The sequence below is a fragment of the Drosophila eugracilis genome, unplaced genomic scaffold (assembly GCF_018153835.1).
Source record: "Drosophila eugracilis isolate 14026-0451.02 unplaced genomic scaffold, ASM1815383v1 contig_75, whole genome shotgun sequence".
NCBI lineage: Eukaryota > Metazoa > Arthropoda > Insecta > Diptera > Drosophilidae > Drosophila > Drosophila eugracilis.
The window spans coordinates 3,456,235-3,478,810 of NW_024573645.1; the positions used below are offsets into that span (position 1 = coordinate 3,456,235).

Below are 22,576 nucleotides of genomic sequence, written 5' to 3' on the forward strand. Positions count from 1 at the left end.
AAACAACAACCACAAGAGCCATTGGCTTACAAACATATATACGACTATATATATAGTTCATAGGCATTGTGATTGCCTTCAATAAATTGCAAATAATTTCGACCTCATTTCACGTTGGGCTAGCCACACGGTCACGGACAACGCCCCACAACGTCCCCCGCCGACACCACCAATATTGGCCACCTCCTCCGCACAGATCCAAAAACTCTGCGTGATATAATTTCTAAGATCTATAGACAGATCTCAGGCTCTTTTGGAATGGACCAAAAACTAACAAAAATATTTCCAGACCACGCACATGCTCGGGATTTAGTGCGCCGTCATAAATTTTCCTGCAAACTTCGACTTCGACTTCTTTTTAATTAAAATGCTATCAAATGTCAAGTTTACATGGCCAGAGCGCCGAAGCTTTTGGAGCGCCAGCTGCGTCGAGGAGCCAGCGAAAAGCAAAGCAAACACTTGTCATCTTGACAGGCCAAACAAAGCGTGACGGAGTCTGGGAGAGATTAAGGGGGCAATGGCAGGGCACAGCAGGGCAGGAGGAGACAAGGGGGCGCCTAACGAGGGTCATTCAATGAGTTGAAACTGCATTTGCATAGGCATAGTCTGAGCCATAGGATACCCACACATTTAGCCAGCAATGCACCTGGCTGTTAGCTGGCTAGGTGACTAGCTGACTAGCTGACTAGCTGGCTGGCTGGCTGGCTGGTTGAATGGCTGGCAAATGTGGGCACCACTCGTGGACGCGGACTTGGACATGTTTAAGTAATTGCGCGCGTGCGTGGTGGCAAACAATTGAGACACACTGTGTGTACACACAGAGATATAAATGTATGTAGACTATATGGGCCCAGTGTTTTGTTTTGGCCAGGTCTTTGTCTGGCTTGATAGTTTGGCAGCGATAAGCGCGACATGTCAGCGTCAGCTAAAGCTCGAGATTCAGATTCAACTTGAAGTTTAAGCGTGGCAGCTTTAGATTTCGAGCACAATATATTTTGTCAGCTCAAACGGTGTACATAATAGCCCAGAGATAAGATTGTAATGGGCCGGTTAAGCGGCTCATAAATCATTGGCATGGAAATTGCTTTTCCATGATAGACAACTTGTTAGTTAGCGGCATTTGCTTTTGCTGGTTTGCCGCTGCTGTTGCTCCAGCTGAGACTTCCGCAAAAGGCAAGGCGAAACCTGCAAACTAAGTCATTTTAAGCAGCACTTTTCACTTTCCGCTAAACACTCGACATCCGCTTTGGTGAAAAGTTCATTTAGAAAATAAACAAACAAAAACTCTTAAACTCATTTTCATAACAGCCAACGGAGCCACCGGTCAGCATCGTGAATGTGCAGGTTTTTTTTTCCCCTTTTCCCGATTTCTATGGCAGCCGTCTGGCCTGGTATGGTATGCGCTTCCTGCGCCGATTTCTTGGTAGAAATATGCTGGGAAATCTAGCGCCAAGTGGAGAAAATATCAGCAAAAGCCATTGGCCGTAAGGAATTTGTAAAAAAAAAAGTTAGAAGAAATGTATAACAAATGAAGCAGTTGTAGGTAGGTAAATAAGGAAGAGAAGACGCGAAACTGACTGGCAGAATAGACAACGAAGCCATAATTTTTAAATCATATTTGCTTAGTGCATAACTATAATTTATTTGCCGATTGTTTGTTTGGCTTAAGTCATCTTCAATTTTGAACTGCGGACTTCCGTTTGTCAGGTTTTTCTTGACGAATGTCGTTTGTGGCCAGAAATGATTAGTGGCATGCTTTTTGCGAGTGATTTTTGCTAAGGTTTTTAAGATTTTAAACTTGTTAATCAAAAAACTAATTTATATGAGGAATTTATAAGACAAGCTTAACTACATAATAACTTTAATTCCAGGCCTAATACATAATAATCAAACATTAATCGATGAACTTCATTGTCTAAAGCCAAAATAGAATGGAATTTCATACATTTCTTGCCATAAAATATAGCGATTCGTTATAGTTGACAAAAAAACTATGCCGTTTGTTGTATTTCCGCCATTAACTGTCCGTTTAACAATACAAACTACGCCGCAAGGGCATGTAAAGTGCCAAAAAAAGTAAAGAGAGAAATCAAATTCCACTCCTTGTGCGGCTGAGGGGCTGCCCGACTGCCCCGACTATACAAATTTCCTTCTGTATATAATATGATTGATTGCCCCGTTGACCTGGAAACGTAGCAAACTAATAGTTACACTCAACAATGGGATCAGGGGACAGCAGAGCAGTGTACAGTGTACCTCTCTATAGATATATATATGTGTATGATCCATAAGAAAATATAGGTCAAGCGGGGCGGTGAGCAGGCTCTGAGAAGATGTAATAATAAATGCTGTCCGAGTGGGCGCTGCATTCCTGAGATCAGGTAGCTCTGGTAGCTGCAACACCTTGAGAGGGATTCAAAAAGAAAAAACCTCAGCCTGGCACATGACGTGGCGCTATTTTCGGCTTCTTTTGGGGCTGGTTGACGAAAGCGGCAAGTTAATGAGCTGCCCCCGATCTTTCTGTGGCTCCCCTGATTACTAGGTTTTTTAACATTATTATATGCATGTAGAAGACCGCCTCCCGTTTTTCTCCTCAGCAACTTCAATTTCACTTTTCCGACCTGGATGCCAGAGCCTGGTGGTTGTGTGTTTTTGTCAGGCGGCCGGCCGTCATGCTGGCCGAGCGGAGAACAAAAGACTTGGGCAGCGAACTTGTTTCGGCAACCAACCGACAGTTGGTAATTAAAAAACCGTTAATATCGGAACCGCTCTCATCGTTGCCCGGGTGTCAAATCAAACATAAAAAGAAATTATTAAAAATTCATAAAAGCCAGCATTTACAATATATATGGATATATATTTATAGATATTGGCCTGGAAATAGATGTGAAAACAAAAATTGAAATTCGGGCATAGAAATGTGAGAAAAGTCAGCAGGGACGCCATAAAATGCAAAACAGATGAACATCGATAGATACCAGATACAAGATACCAGATACAAGACAGCCAATAAGCCCGAGTAATATGCCATGCCCCTTCTTCCGCCCTCCCGAACTCTCTCACAAACAAAAATGTAGCGTTAAGTGCTCAATGGCCAGAAAACGGCATTAAGCCATAAAATCGTATCGAAAGAGAAAGAGCCAAAAGAAATGCTCAAAGGCAGGCCAAAACCAAATCCCACAGCCAAAGAAACGATTGATGGAGTTCAAATGCATATTGATTGACGTTGAAATGCCCCAAATGGAGCACAACTTCGAACTCCAAGAGGCAGGTGCAAGTCCGCCGTGCTGGTGGTGGTGGTTGTTTTGTGTTTTTTTTTCGTGTTTTTTGTGGCTAATAAGTGGCATGAATTAGTGAAACGCTTATGGGGGTCAGGTCGTTGCGGCACTCCACTCAATGGACTGTTTACTGCGAGACAGTGGAAAGGCTTTTAACCGAAAAAAACAGTCGCAGTTTGGGGCCATTGAGGCGAATCGAAATCGTAAATTCGAAATCATTGACTAAAAGCTTTTGATAAATTATTAAACAAGCGTCCAGCGTTTCTCATGTGAATGAGAGCGTTTCTATCAATGGCTTAGAAGCTGTGTAGAAGCCTCATAATTGTTGTGAGAAAACATCTTGCTTATTTATGGGAAAGATTCAATAGAAGTTGGGCGTGTCCATCAATAGCCTTTCCCCTTAAACAAACCAGATTCTACCGGACAGAGGTCAAAAGGTTTTTTTTTTTTTTTTGCACAATTCTCCATTGATTAAGACAGAAGAAGACATGGCCGTAAAGCAAGCAATTTATGGGGCGAAACGATATCAAAATGCTGACAGTTTAATGCTCAATGCTTTGCCAGCCTATGCAAATTCTAATCTAAAAATAATCACAGTAAACCTATAGAAAACTTGGCCAAACGGACAAAAGAATTGAGCATCGGGCGATCCTAAAAATAATTGACAAATATATTAAGAGCATAAATCAGCATCAGAATTGCTAATAGGGCGCGAAGAGAGCCGAAGCTAGCTAACTTTTATTATCATTTACCGCTTGGGCCACAACAAACACAACTTATAATAGCTGAAAACAAAAAATCGAAAACCCCAAAAAAAAAAAAAAAGAAAAACAAAAATATAATAAAGATCAGCTCTGCCGGCGTTGTCGTCACGCTCTCAGCGGATCGGCTGAAGTCGACGCTGGCGTCGCTGCTGCCGCTGCCGCTGCTGCTGCTGCTGCTTTTGACCAGCAACTTCTTGGACATGCTGGCCAAGAGCCAGATTTAGTTCAGTTCAGTTCAGTTTCAAGTGTTTGAGCGTTGCGTGCGTTTCGGAGCGGAGCGGAGCTTTGAGCGCGGAGATTTTTCGACTTTTTTCAAGACGCGTTTTTCTGTGCTTTTTCTCACCTCTCCGACTTCCGTATAAGTTCATTTGCCGACGGCCAGCATTGAAAATTTCCAACGCCGCGATTCCTGTCGCCCACCAACCTACCAACTTATCATAAATATAAAAAAAAAACAAAACTAAAAACGGAAACCGCCAAACGGAAACTGCTATACGGAGCTCAGTTTTTTAATTAACCCAAAACAAATTAGTTTAAGAATATTTCCCGCACCTCCTCCGACACAAATGCAAATGAAATAGTGGCTGGCGAAAAATAAATTTATGAATGCAGGCCGAGAATTATGTTTCGTCTGATAAGACGCAAGATCCAATGATATATGTGTGTGAGAGTGTCTTCAACAATCGGTTGCCATAAATAATGGTCATTATGGGCTGAGGCCAGGCATGGGAAAAACTAAATGAAAATCTTTGTGTTGCCTAACAAATTGAAGCTATAAAAAAAATACAACAAAATAGAATCATATATACTATAAACGTGCATATTTATGTGGATTTATTAAGCTGTTAAAATTTGGATAAACTTTCCGACCACTTTGACCAATTTGAAACCGGTAAGTGCAAGTTTGGTTGTCAACTTCGTTGGCCAAGACTTTAGTGGGTATTTCTATATTTCTTGCCTCTCGCACATCTATGCAAAGCAGAACCATATTAAAATCAAATCTTGGTAGTTTATAAATATATATATATATAGGCAAATTTGTATATATTTTTTAATAGTTTTATCAGGCTCTTTGTGGCGGTAGACAAAAAGCAGATCTCTGCCTTATCGCAGGCATATAAATTCAAGTTTTATCGTTAGACTTTTTGTATATTTGGAAAGTCATGACGCACAGGCCATAGAAATCCCCAGCCAGTTATCATAGCTAAAAAAACCTCGAATCGAAATGGAATTAAAATAAAATTAAGAGAAAAAGAAGAACTTTAGTAACTATTAATAATGTATTCTTTTTCTTAAATCTTTTGTGATGAACATTTTAGCAGATTTTAGCAAATTGATTACAAATTTCACAAAACTCTGAGATAGCGCATCTCTCAACGGCACTTGAGTATTATCTCAAATTTGCGTATTTATTTTGAAGAAAATTATATAGTGGCTAAAATCTCGATTAGGCGCCCCTCAACTTTTGGCCCGCTTAAATTAGTCACTCGACGTGTGTGCAGGCAAAGCGCCTGGCCAGCAATAATTATATACTAATTTAGCGTATAATTAGCTAATTAGAACTGCGCAGCAACTGCCGCAAAAACGAAAAAAAAAATGTTCCGGCAACACCTTCTGTGCAAAAAAGAAAAATGTGCAAAAATATTTTTTTATTTTTTGGGTTTTGCGAAAAATAGAAAACGGCGATCCCTTGACCAGACCGTGGCTTGAAAAGCTATTAATCAAAATGCGGCGCTGGCCGCATGTTTGGCTTGCTGTAAATAATAATGACTTCATAATTGATAATTTTTGCCCAGTTGCTGGAAGAAAGTTAGTCGAACTTGGCAGGCAGTAGCCAAGGCACACACACAAGGCACACATACTTGCTGACACATACAAGACCCATAAATTAGCCATCAATGAATATTAATCAGTTTTATTTTATTTAAATTGTATAAAAATATAATCAATAACAAGCAAGAGCTGATGATAGAAGAGGAACGAAGACTATAAACTAAAGTTTAAGTGTGTGCAGGCAGTAAATTAAAACGAAATCAATTTTAGATAAGATCCCAAATGGGAGCAACACAAATTTTTCACTCATGCCCATGCCTATGGCTAAAAAAAAAAAAACTAAAAGGAGGAAAAAAGAAATACAATTGGAGTCAAGCTGGGGGAAAGAGAAACACCTTAATGGCATTTAATTAAAACGAAGGCAATAAAAAACTCAAGGTATTAAAATTATTAAAGTGAAACGTCGCCACTTTTAAATTAAAAACGACAAAAAACGGAAAAATAAAACTAATAAAAAGCAATTCCAAATCAACGCCGCATTCAGCAATGCAAACAAAAGACTCAAGCAACGAACTCTATGGCCAAGATAAGCTTTACTTAACTACACTAGTGAATAACTTTGTATTAACTCTTGATCATCATCGTTGGTATTTTTTACCTTTTTTTTGGTGAGCAGGAACAAAAGACTTAGGCAACGAACTTGTTAACGCTCTCAGGCAAAAATTATGAATGAAAACGAAAAGCTGATTATGGTTTGCCACTGAAAGATGCTTAACTTACCGATCATATCTCTATATGATGGTGTTCTAAGAATACGTCGAAACGTCATAATCGTTAGTTAGGCTTAAGCTTCAGCTAATAATAGATTTAAAAACTATAAATACTTTTAAAGAAAAAACTAGTTTCGGCCACGCTTAATTAATAACCAGTAAATAGTAGTTCAGCTTAACTTCCTGTCGGAATTTCACTTGACAAACTTATATAATTTGATTTTTTAACATTAAATTAGTCACTCATTTGTCCACTTAACATGGCCAAAATCATAGACAAAGATTTTCTTCAATTAACGGCAAATCTAGTATGTTTGCCCAGAAACCGACAAAGATGACAAATGAGTGAAATAAAAGCTGTTAATTTGTATGTGAAGCCCCCTTTTTTTTACTCGGGGGTTGTGAAACCACCAACTGATTGATTGATTTTGTTTATCTTATTCGTTGGTATTCATTTTCTAATGTCTAATATTAATAATTAAAAGTCTGTTGCCCGTGTCATGCAGCCAAAAGCCAAACACCATACGTGTTAAACCGCCAAAAGGGAGGAATATGCAAATTTCATTTTCTGATGTTTTTCGGTGTTTATAATTTTCTATGAAATATGTTGTGCCGCTTGTTGTTGCTTGTTTTCTCACATAAATCTGCCACAGGCACATAGAAAATTTCACCCAAGAAAGCAAGAAAAAAGCCAAAAAGAAACCGGAAGCTTGGCCGTGGAATGGACTCCTCTTAACTTTAGCGGGTGTTTATCAGCGGTAGAAAATTTTCATAAATTTCTTCTTCTTTTTTTTTTAACCATATATGTAGGTTTTTGCACTGTATTTTTTTCTCACTTTCGCATAATTGTGGTACCTCGAAAATATCGTTTTTTTTTAATTTTTTTTTGGCTTGTCTCTTTCTTTCTGGGTCTGCGCTTCCACGCTCCTCATGTCAGACACTTTGTCAAAATAGCATTTGTTACGCTGTCAGTGCCAGCCACCAACGCACTGGACAGCCACAAAGGTAGCAGCCACAGCAACAGCACCAACAATAACAACAACAACAAGGGGCAACATCAGCAAAAACAACACCAACCATAGTAATAACGAGCGTTATCCAAGCATCATCATTATCAACTTTTAACCATCGGTTTATGTTGTTTGCCACCGAAATGATTTAATTTTGACAGACCTTTTTTTTCCACGAGGTATGTGTGTACAAAGTTATTTTTTTTTTTTGTCGTTTCTTTTCTCAACTTTTTATGTGTGGGAGTTTTTGGATTTTAATTTAAATTTCTTTGTTGTTGTTGTTGTTCTTGTTGTTGGCCAGGCTGCTGTCTATTTTGGTAATAATTTTTGTCGTCTTGTTGGTGTTTCTGCTGTCGCTTGAACTTTATTTGATATGCATTACCCCGGCCTGGCTTTCGTCTTTGTTTATTTCTTCTACGACTTCTCCTTTTTGGCATTAAGTGCTTGTAAATTGGGTCAGTGGGAAGTTACACTTCAGTCGACGTTCATTCCATGTCGATTGTTGTTATAGTTGTTGTTGTTGTTATTATTGTTGTTGTTGTGAACCGTACTTGTACTCTACAACGTCATGTGTCATAAATTTATTTGTCTGCTGTTCGCTTGGACTGAGAACTTTTGCCTCTGACATTTTCCCGTTTGATTTTCGTTTGCTTTACTATTTATTTATTTATTTATTTACTGCCAACCACAAATGCCAGAGAATTTCCCTGTACTGAGAGAAAATCAATGAAATCTAAGACCTTCTCACTTTGATTTGGAAGAAAAGAATTTTTCAAGTTTTTGTTTCTGGACTTTAAAGCTATTTTTAGTCCCGAAAAGAAGTGTATTAAAATTTTAAGGGAAATTATATAATAAAATGATTTTCCATTGCAATAAGTTCATAAAACATGATTTTCCCTAGTGCTGGCAAGCATTTTTATTGCCCTTGCCTTAGCTGTACTTTAGTTTGAGCAATGTTGCCACAAACACCTCTCTACTCCTTGTTTAACGATCCTCATAAAGCGCTGGCCGCTCTTCCTGCTCCTGGCAATTTGTGAGTGCCAGTGCATAAACCGATTTGTCCATTGATCCCATCCGATGATGGCCATCTGATCATCCGATCTCCGCGGGGGTATGCAAATTCCCCGAGGATTTACAATAAATTTAAACCCTGATTAGCTTTTGGCTGTCCTTTTTTTTTATTATTCTTGTTGTTCGCCCGTACAGGTGAGTCCCACACACTCAACCTATATATATATATATTGGTGGGCCATAAAAGCCAAACAGTGCACCGTCCTTCGCGGCCATGGCTCATTGAATCTAGAGTTGGAGTTGGAGTTGGACTTGGAGTTGGAGTCGGAGTCAGGAAGCGCAATGTGCAATGTGAAGTGACTTTGGCTGTCTGCTGTCTAGACTCGAGACACACTCACAGCTTTCCAAGCTGCATAGAGGATCGAGTCGGTGGAACAAGTGCAGCAGAGGATTGGTCTTAGAGCTAGAGTCAGAGCTAGAGGATGCATTCGCGGTGCTTGGCTTGATTTTTATTGACACAAGTTGCTGGCTGTCGGTCGAATGCCCGAGAGTGCCGAGTGCCGAGTGCCGACTTCTGCTGCCTGTTGCATGGCACACATTTTGCATATTTTATGAGTTCGTGTCGATGTCGTTTTGTGCAATGAGCTTTTTGTTCTTCAGCAGCAGCAGCTCTTTGCATAATTATTGTGGAACGTTTGATTCGAATATTTTCTAGGCAATGTCAGCGCTACCGGGGAGGTTGTCTTTTCTACTCTTTTTATCTTTTTTTTTTTTTGGGTCTGTTTTATGACCACATTTAGTGGGCCCCAGCCGGCTCATCTGTAAGTACAAATACCCACGGGACATGTGACCCACTTGCCGGGGTAGTAGGTGCCTCCTCCTCCTCCTCCTGCTGCTGCTGCTGCTCCCCCACTGATCGCATCGCATAAATCAAGAACAGTCATTAATGTACGGACGTGGCATGTGCATAAGCTTTTTCGAAACAAATCAAATCAAAGGGGATTCCGGGGCAAGACCCCCTGCTAAATTAGTTTTCACTCTACACATATATAAAGTACACGGAGATTTCGCTTGTTAACATTAATAATAACTTGTAATTTGCAGTCGTTGTTGAAAATCACTCACTCACTGAGAGTGAAGAAGGGAAGAGAAAAAAAATAAAAAAAAAAAACTAATTACAACATTTTTCACATGTGTATGGAGGTAAACATTCATTCATAATACAGACCCAGAGCCAGCATAATGTAATGTAAATGAGAAAAGCCCGACGAGACGAGAGAAGATGAAACTTAACCAAAAAAGCGCAGACTTTGAAGATCTTCCGCTTGGTTGGTTGGCTTCTGGTCTCCCCTTGGGTCCAAACATCCAACCCAAAACATACATATACATCTTCCCCCCAGAGAGTGATCTCAGTGTGTTGTTAATTTCTGTTCATTAAGTCAGAAAATAGCCAGGTTTAATGTTCGACCGAGGCACAAAATTAATTAAACATTTATCAAAATCAACGCCGCCTCTCAGGGCCTTGCGATAACAGCTTAAGATCGGTATATACTATACTATATCCCCCTGAACGATGACATTTGGGCATTTTTATGAGCATGACCACCATTGTTTTGGGTTTCTTTTTATTCGGAGGGGGATCTCTTAACTCTTGTCATTGTACTAGTCAAAGTACGTTTGCCGCGAGAGACTCTTGGCCGAAATCGTAAACGAAACCGAAAACGATGCCACAAATTCCAATTCCAATTCCAAGCTGCGACTTGGATACAGACATGGACGTCAACATCAGTTCGCCTGTCGTTCCAAAATGAAAAATGCTCAAAATCCAACCAAAAAACAAAAAAAAAGAAAAAGAAACCGAAAAGAAACACTTTGGCTCGTTATTCTTGGCCTGAGTTTTACTTTTTTTTCGGGGGTCTCGTTTTTGCCTGATTCGAATTCGGACTTGGACGTGGATATGGACGTCGACGTGGACGTGGACGTGGATGTGGATGTGGACATGGAAGTGGTTGGGCATATCGCTCGACTTGGCCCAGCACTTGAATTGCACTTGAGTGCTGTAAATATTTTTTAAGGCTGCCTGGCAGGGATCTTGAAGACGAAACGAATCTCGAATGCCCTCCCTGAAGGCAGATGAGCCACAAAAAAAAAAATGAAACCGAAATGGAGATGAGCCAGGCTTATTATGAGGTCAGCGGCGGTCTTTTGAAGTTATCAAATGCTGCCTGTCAGCAGGTCACTTCAGAAAAGCCAAATCTATTGATAATGTTGCACAGGCGAAAGCCACACAGAAACTAGGTTGTCTTGAGATTCTACGAAAAACTGCAGAAAAATTGAAACTCAATTAGTAGAAACGTCTTTCGTGAGCGGTTTCAATAAAAGTTAAACAAGCGATGGCACAAGTTTTTCTTTTACAAATTTCCTTTACGAATTACTAGTAAGAATCAAATCCTGAAGGAGCACTCAAAGACCCCAACTTGGTTAGAGAATTTTACCCCTGAAAAATGAGTTTTACTTTTTTGGTTTTACTTTTTAGCTTTCGGCTCCTGTTGCTCGTTTTTCGGCTTTGTTGTAAGTCTTTCGCGTTTTTTGGCAATTTGGGTTACATTGGCTGCTGTCTGAAAAATTATCTGGCACTTATATTCACGCTTAATTGGCATTTTTTATGAAACTCGAGCGTGCTGAAAAGTGCAGCAGCCGCTCTGTACAAAATATAAACAAACAAAACAAACATTCGTGCTCTTCTTGTGACTCCTTTGGGTTCCCAGTTTTCCAGTTTCTCCACGTCCGGAATCCAAGTTGGTGTCCAGCGTCTCTGACAATGACACTGGCACTCAAAATCAAAGGAGAAAAATCAATTTAATGAGCAAAACATGCAATAAATTACACACAGCCGGGCCAAATGAATTTTATTTATTTCATTTTTCCTCGATTCGATTCAACAAATTGGGTCACATATTGCAGGAATTTGTTTTGTTTTTTGTTTGTGCTTTTTCGTTTTATTTCTTTTCCGATTTCATTTTTAGTTCGAACAGGAAATGGCCAGTTTTAATAATTTGAATTTTATTAATTCGATATTGAAGCAATTTATTTTATCATTCTGCCGAGGCACCGACTCGGATGTTTCTTTTTCCTTTTGGCAAATGACAAAACGAGTTCTCAGAGTTGACCTTTTGCTGGTCTAAGACTGTCTTAATGCTATGCATGATTCTAGAGCTAAGCTAGTGTGTTTTTATTTTATTGTTTCAATGAGATTGTCAGGCAATATGTCAGAGTCAGTGCCTCAGAAGAAAAACAAAAAAACTGGACCATCAAAATCGAAAAAGCCACAGTAGCTAAGCAGCCACAAAAACAAGCCATATAACAGAAACTGTAAGTTGAGGAATTTAAAAAGGCATTCAGTCGCGATCAATTTATTTGACATCAATGGCAGAGGTAAAATAAAAGGCTGCCTAGCTCCGGTTATTTGTGGTAATCAAAATGACTGATGAGCCAGCTCTATAAACTGGTTCGCATCTACCTCTACGTCTACGTCTATTGCCCAAGCGTGGGCGTTTTATTGTCTTTGGCCATTGGTGGTAGCACAAAATTAGAAATCTCTGATTCGATTTTAAATGCAAATCGATTTCGATCGGTGTTTTTTTTTTTAATTTTAAATGCGTCTAATTCGTTTTGTGTTTTGTCTTAAGTATCCGAAATCTGAAATCCCAAATATTTTATATTGATTTCTATTTGGTAGCCGTCCCGCTGCGTTGTTCGGTGGCGGTTAATGAATGGGTTAGCTTGGGAAATTCTATCGACCGAAGCCATAAGCTTGCATCATTGACAAATCGCTGGACAAAAAGACGCTTCGAACACTTTACCAGCTTAAATACTCGTAGATTTGGCTTAAAGTCGCTACCCGAGTCGCAGCTCAAGTGATAAATGATAGTCGAATGTGACTTGGCTTATGGCCTGCCTGCGTACACCTGTTTTGGAGTCAACACGTTGTGAATGAATCGCTTCCGGCATGAATGGAATGGATTTGGAATCTTTGCCATGCCATCGCCTCATCGTATCATTCTCGAGTGCAATCGAAGGTGTTTGGTTGCAGGAAGATGAGTAGGAGATTTGGCAGATATTATAATGATTTCCCCAGAAGTAGGAGTTACAAAAGGGTATTATCTTTTATACAACAGAACTTTACATTCATTAACTTGCCTTCTTAAGCCTTTACACTGATGTAGTTATATTGTTATCCCCGAAACAGTTAAAGAACAAAACACAACTTAACTAGCCATAAAAGTTAAGCTCTGGAAAAGTAAGAAATCCCCCTATAAAGAACCGATCTCTATCTGAATAATTTTACTTCCGAAACGATTTCATCATTTTATGACCAACACGAGGAGCCTTTTAGTGGCCGATCATCAGATTCCTCTCGATCGAGAGTCTCTTGGCAGAGACAGACATGGCCAATAAATTTTTGCTAGTGGTACATAAAAATTTGTCACATAAATTACAATTTGCGTGCCCCTGTCGAGTGGCCAAACAACAAGGCGCACACTTGTCACACACACATATATACTATTTTAGCCAAGCAACACACTGACAACTAACTGTTGGCATTTTGCAATGGATTTGTACGCCAGGCGACCCTAATTGCCATTGAGTGTTGTCCCGGGCAAACGACTAACACTAATTGTGCGTACAACTTCAACTACAAATCCCCCGAACAGCTCAATTTGCATGCGAGATCGTCTCCCGTTAGAGGAGGGATTTCAGCCTTTCAGCATTCTAGGCAATTAGCCTGGCCGAAAAGGAGGGAGGCTGAGGGGATTCCCGATTCCGATTCGAAATGGAAATGGAGTGCAGGCATAAATGTCAGCTTCAATTTGGCGGCCTGCAATTAAAAGAGGCTGAAGTTGTACAACTGACAGATCACCGGGGCAAAACAGCTTTATTTGCAGATTCATTTGGCCTGGCTAGCTAGCTGGCTGGCTGGCTGGCTTGCTGGCTGCTAGCCAGAAGATGAATGACTCTGCAGCTGCTGCTGGCGATAAGCGAACACGAAAGCCAAGCGAGCTGATAAACGTCGAGAAAGTAAGGCAGACGACTTTCTTTTTGGCCAAGCCAAAGAAAACTTCTAAGGCTAGCTGAAAAGCTAACAAACAAAAAAGTGTAATTATTGTTTAGAGTTGATTGTGCAAAAATTCGGGCGTTTGCTCATGCAAATTATCGATTCGATTCGATACGATTCGGCGTCTGGCACGAGTTGGTTTCATAATTAAAATGCAGGCAAAACGGGAAAGAGTTGCGGTCACTCTGAGCTACCGCAAAATGTATAAATTATGCAAAAAAGGTATTCAAATACAAATACAAAAAAAAATAGGAAAAAAACAGAGAGACAGACCTTAAAATTCATATTGTTAGCAAACGTGGGCATTGTTAGACGCCTAGCCGCTCGCCGATTGGTCCACTGAAAGTTGGCTCATTAGCATGTTAGGCACACGCCCCACAAACGCAATACACGCCCCTACCAAAATCAAAAGAGGGAAACAAGATCAAAAGGCAGGTTGAGCCTCCCCTGATAATGGCCAACAATATCCCCCCAAAAAAAAGAAAGAAAAAAAACCATAGTTATAGAGTTATCTAGCCCAGATTGCCCGATTGCGGTGGCTGCTCGTTGTGGCCGCGATGCTGTGGCAATAAATCAAAATTATTATCCACACATTTGACTGTTTAAGGCAGCGCATGCATTTTGGCCATTTATGGCTAGCTTTTTGGTTCCTGCTAGCCCGATCCGTTAGCGAACGGCCTTTAAAAGAATGCTATGGCATATGGCATATGCCATATAGATACGAGTCGGAGGTACATGCTCCCAAGTAGTCATAGTAGTAGTAGTAGTCTTAGTAGTCCCGTAAACAGTGGCGCTGGCGTTGGGCTTATCTGGCGGACGCAATCGGCGACCTGGAGCCGGAGCTGAAAACCTGGATCTGGCCGCATTTGAATATGACGCACGAGTGAGCCGCCAACTAGGGTGTGTGCCTCAGACTCTATCCAGCCTAACCTGGCTGGCCAACTATCCCAGTGCCAGTGGCCAGAAAACCTGGCTTTTTGACTGTGACTTGTGGTGAGCACGCTTGATTTTCGATCGGCGATAAGAAATTTATAGTTTCGGCTTAAAAGGCATTAGAGTGTAATATATTTAAAGTTTGGCATCGTATCTATATAGCTATATAGCTACACATACATATATTAAACAAGTAAAGGAGGCTCTGGCAGCCCATTGTTGCCAAGGCTTAACCTACCTCCAACGGCCCCGTGGGTGTGTAAATCTATATGCAAATATTTGCATGCCCAGTCGCAATACAAAAGACTTAGGCAACGAACTTGGCTACCTATAAAACGACCGCGCTTGTCATAAAGTCATGCTAAGCTAGAAGTGCAAGCAGGATGGCAAATTAAGCCGATATTCTTTATAGATCAAGTACATGCAATCAATAAGTTAAGAACTGACCAGAGAGTTATGGCCAATTTACACGGTGTTGGGGCAAATCTAATAAAACAAATGGTTAAATCTATAAAATTAACGATATGCTTAACTTGATGAATGGTATTATTAGGTGTTTGCAAGGGGCTAAAGCTAATTTTTAAATTAACTTTCAATTCACTTTGGTAACTGATATAACTGGCTGAAAAGGGGCTTTGAGAATGAAAAGCAAAAACTAGCCCTGAAAAGCTGTAAATTGAATTGGGTAAGCAAGGGAAATGTGTGGGCGTAAATTATAAATTAATTATATATTTATTATAAAATCTAACGCAGAAAACTAGTTTATCTTAAAGCTATTAACAATTCTGAAATAAGTTCGCCTAAGCTAGTTTCTTAGCTAATGATTTTTGAATTTCATTTCAAAATTTAAAAAATAATCTTACTCAATTAGTTTTCCCAAGAACTTGCTGACGGTGCCTACAATGTTGGGATATTTCCCTTGATTAATTGGTCTGGCAAACCCAATAATTTTCATAGAGTTTCCTTTCCCATTCCCAAGCAAACTGTAATCCAACATAATCCAGCTCTATAACCATACTTACCCCCAACGCGACAAACTCTTTGCAAATTCATTTCTATGCAAATTTTCTTGTTTCCATTTGGATATATATTTTCCTGTAGCTCTGGAGTTTCACTTTCAATTTGTATGGTTTTTTTTTATTTTTCGGTGCTTTTGTCACAGTTTTCATTTCTGTTTTGCATTGTATTGCATTGTATGTTATGGAGGGGCTATATGACAATGTACAGAGTATTTGCCTCGATTCGCGTTCGCGTTAGCGTTGAAGTTGAGTTTTTCTTTTGTCTAGCAGCTGAAATTGTTTTATATGGTAAAATGCAATTTGTGCAACTGGCAAAAGCGACAAACAGCAAGCATCCTTTGCTATATATTGAAAGTGAAGTCTCTTAGCATATTTGCAGCATTTTCTTGTTGTTGTTGTTGCTGCTGTTTTACTCTGTGAAATTTGCATATTTGCACACAGCTGCTTTTTTCTATTTCTCCGGTGCTTTTCTTCACTTGCCGCTGTTGTCTTCTATTGCATTAATTTTGGCTTCTTGTTGTCGTCGTTGTCGTGGCTAATATGGTTGCTGCTGCTGCTGTTACTGCTGCAGCATGTTGCTGCCTCTTTTGTTGCTCATGTGCAGCATTTGTCGTTGTGTTACCACATTCTGCAGTTAAGGCGGTTTGTAATTAATGGTTAATTAATTGAAACGAAGTAGCTGACATTCTTAATGATCCGTAATTTGTTATTATGGTAATTTATACAAGCCACAGCAGCAACAGCAGCAGCAGCAGCAGCGGCAGCAACACCAACACAATCGCTGCCCTATACTGTTGTTGTCTTGTAAGACATATACAAATAAAAATTCATTAGCTTCTGAGCTGATCGGAGCTGAGTGAGTTCGGATGACGGCGACAATTGTCTAATTGCAGTCACGAGCAATTTATGTACCTCGTTCAGCTATGAGTTATATATATCCACATGCCCGCTATATTTATATTTATATCGCAACGTTATGGATCAGATCATTGGGTTACTATATATGGTTAAAGTAACGCCCACAGGTGGCCCTAACAGCCCGAGCCATAACAATAAATTGTGCTTAGCCGTTTGGCGGAGTCAAAAAACAAAAAAAAGAAATAAATAAAAGGCAGCAAATAATGTCAGAGTCAAGAAATGCCAGACTGATGATGGCCTCCCACCCTTTTTCGCCCACTCCCACACCCACTCCTCCCCCTTTTTTCTAGTTGTTGTTGTTGTTGCTGTTGTTGTTGCCACCGGGAAGATGAGCACGACTGGCAAACAACAAACAACGGGCTAGAAATTTGCATCTTGACGAATTTAATGATGATGATGAAAAAGACGCCACAGAGGGAAAAATCATTTTGATCGAGGCAACAAAAAGAAGAAAACTTCAAGGAGCCCACAGACAGCACACGATGTTTGTTGAAGGCATTTTCCTGGGATGTGGGAGTGTTGGATGCTGCTGCTGTTGCTGTTGCTGTTGCTGCTTGGAAAATATTTATGAAGATGCCTTTTGGGTGGCATTGCGGAATGTTTGACGTTGCCTGTAAGCTGTTTGGCTGTCTCATGTCAAGTGCTGTGTCTTTTGATGGGCAAGTGAAAATATTTTCATTGCACTTTGACATGACAGCCAAACAAATTGCTAGCTAGATTACATATTTCTCTTTATATTTTTTATGGAATATTTATACACACACACACATACACCTTACAGTTAAATGGCAGTTAATGAATGGCAGTCAGCCTTCAAAACAAAATACATGGGAGCGTCACCCTTTGTCTGTGCTGATTAGCCAGAATTTCTGTCCATTCCTGGTCCCCTTTGTTTGGCTGCCAAGTGGCGCCTGCAGCGATCACGTCACAGACTCTCAGACAAAAAAAAACGGCAACAATTGTTGGTTTTCATTCGCCGTTTTTGATTGTTAGCCCAAAGCTCACGATTTGGTTTCAATGTCTTCGGTGGCGTCGGCTCAACTTTTGCTCGTTTGGCAAAATCAATAAAGTTATCATGATTCCCGGGCAGAGGCGTCTCTCTATCTCTCCTCGTCCACCTAAAACACTTTAATACTTTAATTTCTATATATTTTCATATCAATCCAATTTGACTGTCAAAAATCGGGGTGAACGCCCACCCAAAACATAATCCGAAAAAAAATATATAAAAAATATTCAGGAAAATAAACTCAATTAACATGTCACGCTTGGGCAATATGAATGCAGTTACCGTGTTTCTTTCCAGATTTTGTTGTAGAGTTTTTTGTTTCTGGTTTGTCATTATTATGTCGCCAGTCAAAAATCAAAAAAAAAAAAAAAATAGAAGAAAAAAAAGATATCTTAACTGAAAGTAAAGGCTGCCAAAAATTCGTGCGCTACCGTTTTGCAATGACTTAGAACAGCGGCAGCAGCTGAAAAAATTAACTTGTTAAAATGCAAATTTGTGTGACTTGAGGGGCTGTCCCTCCTTCAGTCCGTCCGATCAGTTCGGCATTTAGCCTTGTTATTACTCTGGGCAGGCATCGGCATTGAGACCGTTTCGTTCGTTCCCGTATTGATTTTGATAAATGACCCCGCCGCGAAACAATTGCCAATCATATTTTCTGGGTTGGGTTCTGACTAACTGGCCCAAAATTGATTGAGCGCTGCACTAATTAAGGCATTAATCACGTGGCCCAAGAGAATGTATGACGAGCTAACTAACTGTAAGCCAAAAAACTAGGTGTACACTGTGAGAAATAGGTTACTTAGAAGTCAAGAAAATCGTATACCAAAAATATATACCCTTTTACTTAACTTCTATCATGGTTTTAGCCCAAAAAAATGCAGCGAAGTCAAAGATCTTTATAGCTTAGAGCAGTTGTTCTTAATTATTATAAAAATTTGTTTTATGTTTAACAAAAGACGTTAAAAGGAAGTGTTGTTATAGGTTTTCTTTTTTCTGGGTGTAAATGTTTCCGCTGCACTAATGCCGCTGTGAAAGTCGCAGGCGAGCACACGAAAATTTTCACCCAAAACAACAGCAGGGGGGCTGCTGTGTGAGAGAGTGTGGGCCGCCAAGATGGACATGTTCTGATACAAGTTTCATAGCAAATTTGAAATTTATTGTGCCATGTTGCAGCGGCAGTTGCAAGGCACGACAGCGGCAGCAGCAGCAGCAACATTAAATGCAACAGCGGGAGCAGCACCCACTGGCGCAAGGCCGTTAGGCACTCTCTTGGCCTTATTTGGTGGACAGTATTTATGCAGATTTGACGGCGTGGGTGGGCAACACTTTCTACTTACTCCGTAGATCTGCACTTGCCTTTTTGCCAGATTTGCATTCAAGTCAGCTTTGCTTGCTAGCTTACTGGCCCTATTGATTCGTGGCTCTGATTGCTTTATGAGCTGTCTGTCTTGAGCTTGGCTTGACTTGGCTAACATTAGGTTAATGTTTATGGTCAAACATATAAAATGTATACAATCCTGAGCAGCATCATTGCATCCGACAATTGACAACAGCAACGGAAGACTTTTGAATGTGATTCCAAATGCGAGTGCTCTACGACGGCTGTGTGGCAAAGACAACGGACAACGGGCCAATCAGCAACATCTTCGTTAGCTTGCTTGCCCCCTTCATGCAGTTGCTTTTACGGCTTTGTCATTAATCAAATGGAATTGAAATGCGCCGCGTGTACATCACACGCCGTTGTTGTAGCTCTCAATGTTGTTGTATTTGTTGTTGTTGTTGTTGGCGTTGCTGTTGTAGCCGTTACCGCCGAGCAGCGCCCATTTGGAGTTTGCCATTTTTGCGCATTTTAATCATGCCCCGTCTCGCCTGTAGTTATTTGGCGTTTTTTTTTTCATACGCCTGACTATGCCAAAGAGATCTGCGCCAGCTGATAAAGCAATGGCATTGCCGTTGCCGGTTGTTGCCTGTTGGTTGTTGCTGCTAACTGTTGCCGGTTGCCTCGGCACTGGGAAAAATTAATTACCAAACTTCAGACCTTAACAAGAGCGGAGAATCTTAAGGTATTCTCAAGCTATATGGTACCTTTTTCTATCAAGAAGAAAGTTTTAAGTTAAGTCTTAAATTTTCTTCTATAATGTTCTTCTATAGATTTGAATAAACTAAATATTTCTAAGAATTTTTCAAGAAATAACGTAACAAATTTCATTAAGCGAAGTCTTTTTCGACCTACAAAAAATCTAAGAAAAATATTAACAACAAATGATCAAGAAATCCAGTGTTTTCTCTAAGTGTATCCAACGCCAACGCAGCGGCAGCGGTCGAAATGATTAATACATCTTGATGCGATTTGGTTTGTAACGCAGGCGCAATAAAAACGCGACTTTTGATTGACAATGGCAGCAAAAAGCTTGAGATGCCGGCCGTTGATTACTTCATTAGGCGGGGTTCGAAAGTTGCTGCGACCGGGATATGGCCATTTGATTCAATTATGCATTTGCATGCAATTGAGGCATAAGCCAAATTCACCAAGCAACATCCCAGGTGCAGTCTTATCAGCTGCCACTATGCTGAGCTATTGGTCAATTGGTCAGCAACTACTACTACTGACTAACAACGCTACCAACTACTACCTAGTGGCATGGCATATCCGGCTAGTTTGGTTTCTTTTTGGGGGCAGGCGGCTCTCAACTGGTGGGCGATAATTATCTGCCTGAGAAATGATCGACTGCCTTATGGCCAACGGTCTCACTTGGCTAACGATGACAATTTGCAAAGCAAAAAAAGAAGAAAAAAAATTAAAAATTTGCAGCTGCAAGCTCCCGTGCGTTTTTTGATGCGTTTTGTGTGCGTTTTACGAGCGGTTTTCGAATGGCTTTCGTAATTTATGCGTCGGTTAGGAATTTAGCAATTTGAATACCCAGAGTTGTTAATAATCACGATTACCTAACAGTTCAAGCAGTTTGAACTCCCGAAAGTATGCAAGTTCATGTTGCTTTAAGTATATGTGTCAAACTTTATGATTAACCCATTTTAACTTAACCCGCTCACAATTATCACATTGTGCACGCACGCAGGCAGGCAGTCAGGCATGGACACACTGCGTATACGCAACGCGAAACGCCCCATCGTTTATCTCAATAAATGTGATTACGACTGCCGCTTTCCACTTGATGGCTCCATTTTGGCCAATCGAAGTGCAATTTGATTGCGGTACGTGTATCAACTTGGCTCAAAGTCCTCCAAGACATCAGGTTTTTCACCCCCCTTTCCGCTCGCTCAGAAAACACATTGTCTTTCTTTCAGTCTTCTTTGTGCTTTCTTGAAAATCAGGCGAACTATTTTAATTGATTAAGCAACGATAGAGGGGGTGCTGGTGGTGGTTTTATGACGGTTTAAGTACAACTGGTTTTAAGTTTTTTTTCTGTTTTATGCTCACGCATTTGACGATTGGTAATTGAAACTTGTTAGTGAAGACATTAAAAAATCGTTTAGCACGGTATTTGGGTTAAAAATGCGTGGAAAATCGTGCAGTCAAAGCGACAAACTGAAAGAGCCAAGAAAAAGCGGCCAAAGCAGAAGCAGCCAACACACACACACAAACAGCGTGTGATTTTCATTGATTGTTTAAGGGGGTGGGAAAGAGGAGTAGCAGTAGAAGGGGTTAAGCCAACTAAGTTGGAGAAAATTGTGTAACCGCAATATAAAAATTCCTGCACATAAACTAATCTCAGACTATGGCTGCCTTTTGACTACCGTGATGCTATTTTTCTCTTCCCCTCGCTGCTATTTTAACGCCCGCAACAAAAGACCAAGCTAATCATCTTGGCCAGGCTTAGACCAAAGAAATTGTGCCGAAAATTGCCACATTTCTGCACATACTATGTAAATTTTCCCCTTTGTCTGCCGCAATTTGCATACACGAATAAATCATTGGCTGCTGTCTCACTACCAAAATGTGTAAATAAATATTATGCCAGAGAGTGAGCTTAATTAAAAACATTTAAATTATTGAAACGTTTTTATTTATGGCCTACAATCGGTTATCCTCTATCGTCTCCTCTCTCCTCACTCCTCACTCGAAACATAAAACCCATCATGCTATCATGTTTTTTAAATGATGCCGCCTCAGGCTGTTTGCATTGGCCAAAATGCGCTAACAATTTCTACGATTACGATTGCGATTACCATGGCTGCAACCCATCCTCCCAACCTCTATTCCTCCTCCTTGGTAAACATTCGTATTCGAATTCACATTCGCATGCATCTTCATCACGGCTCGCCTGGGAAGATACATGTGCCCGCAACATGCACATCCACAACCACATCCAGCAGATACTATGATATATCCATGGGGACCACGTCCATGATTGGCTGGCCGCCAGTTATATGAGCACGTCTCCTTTGCCTGGGATGGCCAACTTTCTTTCCCGACTCGGTCCCGCATCCAAATCACAATAATCGTGCTCAAATTAGTCAATATTTGAGCGCCAAAATGCTCAAACAAAGGCTTATTATTTTATTTCATATTTTTTTTCTTTTTTTTTTTTGGCTTTTGGCCCGTTCTGCTGTCGCTTTTCCCCGCTGCTGGCCATAAAGTATATATAAAGTAATTTCTGCATTTTAAACATGATTATTAACTAAACTACTAGGCAGAGCTCGCTTGGCGGCTGTCAGTTGGCAGGCAAATGACCACAAATGATTACGCAGTGTTTTGGCCTTTTTTTTTGTGAAATTTCCTTCCATTTTTATTGCGTTTCATTTCGGGTTTTGTTTGGCTGATGGGGCAGGAGATAAAGGCGAGGGAAATGCCGGGAAACGAGCTCACCTCGAAAGCCTTAAAAAATGTTAACTGACCGCTTGCCAAATGGCCTGCACTTGTTGGCAGCCTTTGCCTCCTTTGAGTGGCTTTGCCGATCAGGTGTTGATGCTGCTGACTGGCACTTAGAAAAAATACAAGGACTATGACTAGATC

General features: G+C 40.4%; 2 protein-coding genes across 3 annotated transcripts in view; both read left to right on the forward strand.

Moving 5' to 3' along the window:
* The window catches only part of LOC108108837 (transcription factor mef2A), a 68,378-nt gene that overhangs the window by 40,104 nt on the left and 5,698 nt on the right, over nucleotides 1-22,576 (forward strand). The window contains exon 1 of one of the 2 annotated variants that reach the window (XM_017217044.2): nucleotides 3,024-4,934. The exons of the other annotated variant lie outside the window; for it this stretch is intronic. The gene's annotated coding sequence lies outside the window, so the exon portion shown is untranslated. Of the gene's footprint in view, nucleotides 1-3,023; nucleotides 4,935-22,576 lie in introns of those variants that run through there. 2 annotated transcript variants of the gene reach the window in all.
* On the forward strand, nucleotides 4,933-11,596 carry LOC108108838. The gene is given in 2 exon segments (XM_017217046.2): nucleotides 4,933-10,194; nucleotides 10,196-11,596. Coding segments are annotated over 2 exon segments (135 nt in total). The 5' UTR covers nucleotides 4,933-10,179; the 3' UTR covers nucleotides 10,316-11,596.